The 9,389-nt window shown below is 34.7% G+C and overlaps 1 protein-coding gene across 3 annotated transcripts; it reads right to left on the bottom strand.

The window, feature by feature from the left end:
* Positions 1-4,402: 4,402 nt before the first annotated feature.
* LOC145069264 (uncharacterized) lies at positions 4,403-7,513 on the bottom strand. Of its 3 annotated transcripts, none has more exons than XM_079016218.1 (6): positions 7,351-7,513; positions 7,122-7,238; positions 6,074-6,393; positions 5,036-6,009; positions 4,887-4,956; positions 4,403-4,784 (listed from the first exon to the last, which is right to left on the bottom strand). In XM_079016218.1, exons 4-6 carry the CDS (start codon positions 5,364-5,366, stop codon positions 4,514-4,516), a joined length of 672 nt encoding a protein of 223 aa, XP_078872344.1. In that variant the 5' UTR covers positions 5,367-6,009; positions 6,074-6,393; positions 7,122-7,238; positions 7,351-7,513; the 3' UTR covers positions 4,403-4,513. The 3 variants fall into 2 exon arrangements, 1 of the variants encoding a protein (XP_078872344.1); XR_013689385.1 differs by having other exon boundaries at positions 4,403-4,956.
* Positions 7,514-9,389: the final 1,876 nt, after the last annotated feature.

Consider the following 9,389-nt stretch of genomic DNA (forward strand, 5'->3'; position numbering starts at 1 on the left):
GGTATTTGTTGTATGTTATTGCTTTGATATGTTGCATCCTGGTAGCTAGGATGGTATACGTTAGAGACTTGATTGAGATCGGTATCCTGAGATGTAGGGTGATGTTATGCTAGTGACCGGTTAGGTCGGTATCCTGGTTAGGATGATGATATGCTATGTGATCTGTTTGATCGGTTTGTTGACTGTGAATTGTTATATGATTGTATGTTTATGTGCACATGGTTGTTGGACTGGAGTTGGGTTGAGGCGAGTCCTGCTTTGTGCTATAGGCCAAGATACCCAGGGCGGACCGGTTGTCCCGAAGGCCCAACGAGCGGTTCGGATAGGCTGTAGGCCCCAAGAGGGCAGACCAGACATGTCGAGACTCGGAGAGTGGACCAGGCCGACTGAAGGCCCGGTGCGGGCGAACCAGTCATACTGTAAACTCAGAGAGTGGACTAGGTGGATTGAAGGCGCGGTGCGGGCGGACCAATCACACTGCAGACTCGATGTATGTGGTTAGATTCGGAGGGTGGACCAGGTGGACTGTTGGCCGGTGCGGCGGACCAGTCACACAGTAGACCCGAAGTGCATAGCTGTTCTGTGATCGGATATGTTATGGCATGTTATGCGTGTATGGTATATGTGGTTGGTATTTTGGGGATATCTCACTAAGCTTTCGGGCTTACAGTTGTGGTTTAATGTTTTTCAGGTTCTTCAGGAGACCGTGGCAAGGCGAAGGCGTGATCGTACCGCTCCTCGTGTTTATGTTGTGATGAGATTCTGGGAATACTTTAAATAAATTATATTGAAAACCTTTTTGTAATAATTTTAATGGAACCGGGTTGTTTTTGAAAATTTTAAATTGGTTGGAATTTTGGTCGTTACATCGTATTTGTCTCAAGTCATCCTCTCAGGACCCTAAGTCACAAGGAATCTATTCCTTAAGAGCATCTATACACCCGCCCTGCTAGTTCCTCTGAATCACTACTAAATATCAAGGTACTCATTCCAGACTTTTCCTCAGCAGTGTTTCGCCTCACAAGACCTCCGCTATCCTCGCCATTTGCTTCGCGCATGCCAATCGTACACAGTTCAAGATTTGATAGACAATCGAATAAATGATTCCACCTCAAGTTCACAACCAAACAAGGAACAATAAGAAAGGCTAAATCATACATTCTAAGGCTATAAAACCCTAACTATGTACAATTATGCGACATACACTAAGCAATTAGCAATGATAGATGCAATCTTATGAAAGCAATCTCCTAGGCTAAAGGCATCACAATTCAGGCAATCCCTATCACACTTTCCTATAGGGTCCTTAGCATATCACTAGCATGCAGTTTTATCAGTTTATAATACATCAGCTATACACTACTCATAAAACAATAGAGATATTTTGGGAAACTACTGCTCGAGCTCTGGTTGATTGTACACACTGCTTCACCGGGTTTTTCTCCTTTGGAATTCTTCGTTTCTTTATGAATTGTTTTTATTAAAATCCTCAGACCCTCAGTTTGAGTTTGGAATTCCCCTAGGTTTCATCTAAATCCCTCAACCAGAGCTCTGATACCAAATTGTAACATCCAAGTTTTCAAACCAAAATTTTCATTTTTAAAACTATAGAAATGCAGTTTTCATAAAAAATTCCACATTAAAATATTAGAGTGTCGCAAAATGTACAAACAAAATCTCCCGACAAATGTGTACAACTAAGCCTTCGCCTTCCCGCAGTCCGCAGAAGTACCTGGAACACATTTAATCAACAACTGTAAGCACAAAGCTTAGTGAGTTCCCCAAAATATCACATAGATCAAACCACATAAAACAACTATGAGTTATCAGCAATCCTGGAGACTACCTGAAGTCTCAATGGGAAAACGACACTCCCTGTGGATTATCAGCGACCCTAGAGACTACCCAAACTCTCAACACATATAAGCAACGCAACCACAGTAATAACATTTAGTCCCAACTGGTCTTCACTTACATATACAACTATTCTACCACACATGTAAGAGTAAGTGAGGACACTCATCGGATACTGATTACGGATAGAACTCACACCCGAACTGTTGGAACTAGACTCCACCTAATTAAGGTATTCACATACACACACATACACTACTACGGCCCAAGACAAGTCTAGTCCACACACTTAGAGTAAAAGACCATTTTACCCCTCACAAACCCCTCACCATCCACTTAATACTCAAAATGGTCAGATTCCATAAAAGTCAACGAAAGTCAACCCTGGTCAGTACGCTCGGCATACTGAACTCTACATTGGGCGTAGAGTGCAAATCAGGAAAATCGGGATCGCATCTGGCTACGAGGGGCGTAGCCAGATGATGTCCAAGGGAGGAATGGAGGCTGGATAAGATGATGTCCAAGGGAGGAATAAGATGATTAAATAGGGGTCACACCTTAAATTTTAGGGTTTGGCATCTGCACGAGTACGCCCAACGTACTCTCTCCTCCTCCTTGACTTCCTCGAAGACTTACTACGCCCGACGTACAAGGCTAGTACGCCCAGCGTAAGTGGCCAAAATGCAAAATTATATTAACTTCAAGGGTTGAGAAAAAAATGACAACGGGTGTTACATTTGCTCACCTGCCAAGTACGCCCTACGTAATCATGAGTACGCCCAACATACTCGCATGCACACACGGCCCTTTTTAATGAGTTACGCTAAGCCCAACCTACTCACATGCACACACGACCCTTTTTAATGAGCTACGCTAAGTGTACGCCCCAATTACGTTTGGCGTAAGGTCCAACTTTGCAACTAATTTTCTTACTTAGGGTCAAAAGAACACAATTACACTAAAATTGACATTTAATACAAAATTTATTTGATTTCATTTGACGCATTTTATTTTATTCTATTTTTTCAATGCCCTTGATATATAATTTATAATTTTATATCTAAAAGTATAGATATATAATTATAATTTTATATCTAAAAGTTTAGAATTAGAAATGACTTATTAAGTTTCGTCTTCAAATATATAATTAATAATTTTATATCTAAAAGGCTTTTATTAAGTTTCGTCTGACTTTTTTTTCAGACCTAAAATATCTAAATTATAAGTTTCAGTCATTTTTTTGGGCCTAAAATGTCTAAATTATAAGTTTCAACTTTAAATGACATTTTTTTGGGCCTAAAATGCATAAATTACGGCATACGTATTTTATTTAAAATACTAGGTTATAACCCGTGTATTACACGGTTGACAACGTAAAATAACATAAAGATTATAAAAATCCTAATACATAACAAAAAATTTGTAAATAGTTATTTTTATACAACATTTGGTGTTTTGTTCATAAGTCTATAATCATTATTTTTAATTAATATGTAAAATGGTTTCAAAATTTCATTAATATTCTTTAACTCAAGATTAATAATAAAATCATCATGTTATAAAATGTAATATAAAATTTATTAGACTGGAAAAAAAAAACAAAGACAATCATACATGGTAATACATTTGTTTTATTTAAAATCGAAAATTAAGGTAATTTAAGAAATATACATGAATACAAAATGAAAAAATAAATTACAACTCAAAATGATGGTGGTCAATTGTAGGAGCATATTAACGATGAGGGAGAGGGTGGTTGGTTGCGAGCATATCAGAGTCAATGATAATATGAGATCAAACATGCAATGACTATGTTATGCCTCTTTGATTTTATCAAATGAATGTTGTTTGTAATAAAATATTGATCAAATGATAATTTGATAACAACTTAGTGAAAACTAAAGTCAGACTCTTGAGAGGATGGACAAATTTTTGATTGACCCATGCCAATAAAGACTCTTTTAAAAAAAATGATCTGTTTTTTATTTAACCCTAACAAATATGACAATACTATCTTGTTTTGATTTAAAAATATAAGAAATATTGCTTACCCATGACATAAATTTTCTAATAAACCATGTTGATATTTAGACTTTGTCATGATTAAATGTTTTTGGCAAACTTCCTTAAAATATTTGTAATTTTGTTTTGTTGCATGTTATCTACTTATCTTGGACGTCTCTTAGAGATTAATCGGGGTGGGAAGATTACAGGCTTGGATTTAGGCGAGGGTTTGATTTTTTTTTTTTTATAAATTTTAAGATCATCAATGAAGATAACATATAATAGGGCTAAGGGGCTGTTTGGCAGGATCTGAATTTTTAAGATCTGAATTTTTAAGAGGTCTGAATTTCTAAGAGGGTCTGAAATTTTAAGAGCTGAATGTTTAACATGCTGTTTGGTTGGGACCTCTGAATTGTTCTGTTGAATTATTAAAATGACCATTTTACCCTTCTGTTTTATTTTTTATTAAATTCAACTGTTTATTTAGAAAATAACCTAATAAAAGTTCTTAATTATGTATTAAAAAATATATAAACACCATATAAAATCCAAATTTAGCATAAATCAAAATTAAACACAAATCCAAATCAAACATAAATATTTTTAAATCCACAAAATCATACTAAAATCCAAATAAAATCCTACAAATTTAATTTCACCCCAATTGATTCGCAATCTGGTCACGTAAATTATCCATGTATTCATTTCCTTGTGAACCCCATTCCATATCGCGTACGTTTTCGCCATCATTTTGTCCCCCTTGTGGTTGAGCATTGTTCTCCTCGAACGCCATAAATAACTCATCATGAATATCGCATTTCCTTATGAAGTTGTGGACTGCAAAACAAGCAACGACTATATCTCTTTGCACTGAAAAAGGAAAATGAGCCATTCGCTTTAGGATTGAGAATCTCGCCTTCAAAACACTGTAAGCACGTTCAATAACATTTATGAGTTGCGCATGTGCATGATTGAATTTTTCTTCCTTAGTTAACGGACGTCGCCGTCGATAGTCGGCTAATCAATACCTCGTGTTGCGATAAGGAGTCATAAATCCACGAGTGTTGGTGTATGCAGCATCGCAAAGGTAATATTTATCTATACACATGAGTAAAGGAAGTATTATATATAGAAATTTAATATCGTATTTTAGAATAATCTTAAAAAGAATTAAAACCTGGAGGAGGGAACGGAAAGCCTGAAGTCGGGTTACATGCAACTTCTTTCAAAACTCGCGAATCATGTGTTATACCCTCCCAACCGGCCCATACGAATGTGAACATCATATCAAAATCACAAATTCCTAAAACATTTTGAAAACATTCACCTTTTCCTCTTCCCCTATAGCGAGTTTGTTGATCAGCAAGCACGACTGCATGTACAAGAGTTCCATCTAGCGCACCTATTGCTCCAGGAAAGATTTCTTTTAGCTTACGATGCCTCTCTGAGGAATTCACAGTTGCATTAGAATTCGTTGGCACTATAACTTCTTTTGCAAAAATCATCATTGCATTTAGCACCTCATGAAAGCATCTATGAACTGTTTTTGTGGAGTGTTGAAACCTTCGTTTGATAATCCTGAGCCGTTTATTATGTGCTATAGTAGTTAGCGAAACATTCCATAATGTGCTCCAACAGTCTTGACCCAATTCTCACAAATAGCTGGATCAATGGTTAACCACACTTGCCTCTTATCCGCACCTTCACCAAAAAGAGCAACAGCAGTAGTGTATCTTGGATCAAATATTCCCCATCCTAACTTCTCCAATTTTCCATACACGCATCCAAATTTGAAGAAGAATGCTTTTCCACAAATATTTTAGCAACCGTGGCAATATCTTCACCGATTTCAAGCAATCTTGAATTGGATGCATCTTTACCCTTATTTTGACTCTTTGCCGTATCTGTAGTCTTTTGTTTTTTTGATTGAGCGGATGACTCGTCACTGAGACCTACAGTTTCTTGTTGAGTGCAATCGATGTCATCAAAGTCATGCAAACTATAGTGGCTTGACTCTTGAGTAGGACGAGGAAGGGTAGAAGTTGGCCCCCAACTATTTATGCATGTCGCAGTTGCGCCTTCAAACAACTGTGTGCAAAAATCGGGGTAGGATAGTGGCGTGCGTCTCAAAGAATCCACATGTTTGTTTGACTGTTTGGAAAAAATATTTTATTACTTAAATATGATAATATGTTTTTTATAACTAAAAAAATACCTTCGATTCTAGTTCCCATTCTTCTTTGGAAATGTTGAAGGTATTGGTTGTTGAATTGTACACGTTGCCGGTTTTGTTTTTTAACTTCAAAAAAGCACCAAACTTTGACTTTAGATAGTCATAGCGGTTCTTCATTTGTTTTTGGTCCGCAATAAAGTTGTGTTCAATTTTTAATGTTTCAGCTACATTCCTCGAAGATAATGCTTTCAAACTACTCCCTTCCCGCCCATTGACCGTAACTTCACGTAAACAAGCTTCTAGAAACGTTTTTTCTACACCTTCAACCTTCCAGCTAATCCTATCCTTCTTTTCTCCCATTTCTTTGATCAATTCAACAAAAAAAATGCATGTTTTAACAACAAGTTAAACATTGCAAAAACACTTTTTCAACAACAATTTAAGCAACATAAAAGCACCTTGTCAACAACTATTTCAACAACACAAGTGTACAATTTCATGATATAAGCAAGAATATATATGATTTCACTGTAATATCAAACACAAATATGGATATTTCATGATAACAACAACATAACTAATGCACATTGTCAACAACTATTTCAACAAAACAAGTGTAAAATTCAATAAAACTAATGGATATTTCATGATATAAGCAAGAATATATATGATTTCACTATAACATCAAACACAAATATGGATATTTCATGATAACAACAACAAAAATAATGCATATTAAAAATCCAACATCAACATTCGATCATATGACATTAAAATTGAACATATTACATCAAAATTTCATCATATTCCTTAAACACAGTCAAGCCTACCATCAAAATTGAACATATAACTTCAAAATTTCATCAACATTGGATCATATGACATCAAAATTGAACATCAAAATCAAGCCTAACGTCAAAAATAGCTTTTGATTGAACAAAGCTATTTAAATCATTATTTCAATTAAACCTATGAACAAGTACTGGAATTTCGTAGATATGGGCCATTAAACCCTAGATATTAAAATTAATCAACCAAGCGAAATTGAAATATAGAACGAAAAGTAAAAATATTTGACAAAAAAAAAAACCTTGATTGAAGGCGGCAAACAAATTCTGTAGAAGAATCGGCTATACTTTATACGTTAGGAATTAATCAGTAGAAATAAACTCCAAGATAGCTGCTTCCATTATTATTATTACAATCGCTGCAAGTAATTTTGGTAATTAGTATCTCTAATCCGATGACCATAGTTCGCTGCCATTATTATTGAGAGGGAAAGAAGAATGAAACAGAAAGAAGATGAGGCGGAAGCATACCTGTTGCAGTCGGAGGAGATGGAGATATATCGATGATGGCAGCGACGCAAGAGATGGAGATCCTGTCGATGATGGCGCCGGAGGTAGGATTGGTCGACGATTGGGTTTTCGTCGATAAGAAGAATACACGGACAAGCAGCTAAGCGAAGTGAAGACAGAAGAGGAGGCGGTCGATTAATCTAGGGCAAATTAGGAAGCGTCCCGTTTTTTTTATTTTTCAGACTTCTTTTGATATCTGAAAAAATAAGAGGCATCTTTTAGTTTAAGAGGTAAAAATTAATACTCAAACAAACACTCTGAATCTGAAATTTTAAGACATTACCTCTTAATTTTGCAATTAAGAGGTAAACAAACGTGGCCTAAGATGTAAGAAACATGAGGGATCCATGATTACAGTAACATTTAACCTATAATTTATGAGCATAATAATAAAAAAATGTTATAACAAAGAAATGAGAAAGTTCAAATATAAATGTGATGGATACGAGGAATGAGAAATGAACCCGACTACTTTTTATTAGTACTTATTATAACATATCTTATTTATTGTAAAAGTTAAAATCATATTTATCATCTTTTGTTTGGGTGGTGGTTGTGTTTTTATAATGTTCATTTTTACATGGAATTTCATCTAATAATTTTATTTACGCTGCAATATATCTCAAAGAAATACCAAATGGGTATTTAGGATCAATCATGAATTCATCTGTACACGGCTAAATCACATTCTCCATAATATGATAAGAAATTAAGTTTAGCAAGTTCATTTTGTTCTTTAGTTAACATATCTCATAGCTTACTGTGAAAGGAAAAACTCATTTTGATCGATTTTTATGTAAAAAAGATTGAAATTGTGATTTATATAAATTGAAAATGAAAGGAAATATGTACATAGGTTTATAAAAGGACTTCACATATATAATTAGATCGAAAGTACATTGTTCAAAAAAAGTTCAATTAAAAGTATGTTGTTATATCTGGGTAGATTATTCAAAGTGCAATACTTAAAAAGAAAAAAAACTGAAAGTCAAAACAGATGATTTTCCATAATTTTGAAATATAGTAATTTGGAACATTATTACTTCCAGCAGTTTATAATGTTACATCAATACAAAATGACTTTCTAAGATTTTCAAATAGGGTAATTTAGACATTTGGATCTCACACAAAGGGTAAAATATCATTTACTTTATTCAGATGGTCCATTATGTGTAAAAAACAACATTTGTTAATGCAACACTTTCCCAAAAAATTAAGTAGTCTAGCTACTTATTTTGAAACACAATTAACATCAGGCCAGACTTAACACAGTTGTAGCGCATCCTCCTTGCCCTCCATTGTCCTTGCCCCACTTATGACCAACACATGAGTCACTTCATCCCCCCTACTCGTTAATATGTAGCAGATGCACAAAAGTAATTTAAAAAACAAAATGAAAAAAGATAAGATAATAGTACTATAAGATAAGAAATGTGTTCATCTGTGCATAAAACAAAAGAAGTTCATAATGATTAACAGAGACAAAAATTTAGCCCTTCTAATTTAAGATTGGAAGTCAATTAGTGGAGACAGATTTAGCCCCATGGATGTGGGACAAATTCCATCCTTCTATCCAATCTTCATTAGTAAAAAAAACATAGGTGTCATTCAATTTTATGTGATCCACATACACACATACAACAATGACCAAATTAGGCTTCAAAATAAAACAGGAATATACCTCATAGTTCAAAGGGAGTTCATAAGGATCATTGATTCCAATAAGGCATGCACTGTCTCAAGATTATAAAATGGTCCATGACTTTATATATATTTGATGTTTTTGATTGCTTTTGGTTTTAAAGATCAGTTAAATATTCTGCCTTTAATCTCTCGAGCTTATGCTTGTAAATGATTTTAGGGATTATACTTTCACACAATTCAAGAGGCATTTTCATGAAAGCATTTAAATGTATCAATAAAGCCATTTATTGAAGAAACCAAGAGATGAAGATACACAAGTTGCATCAAACTTTCTTTGAGACATTTTCTCCAACACC

This window comes from Lactuca serriola, chromosome 1, assembly GCF_051521515.1.
Source record: "Lactuca serriola cultivar US96UC23 chromosome 1, Lser_US96UC23_V15, whole genome shotgun sequence".
Classification (NCBI taxonomy): Eukaryota; Viridiplantae; Streptophyta; class Magnoliopsida; order Asterales; family Asteraceae; genus Lactuca; species Lactuca serriola.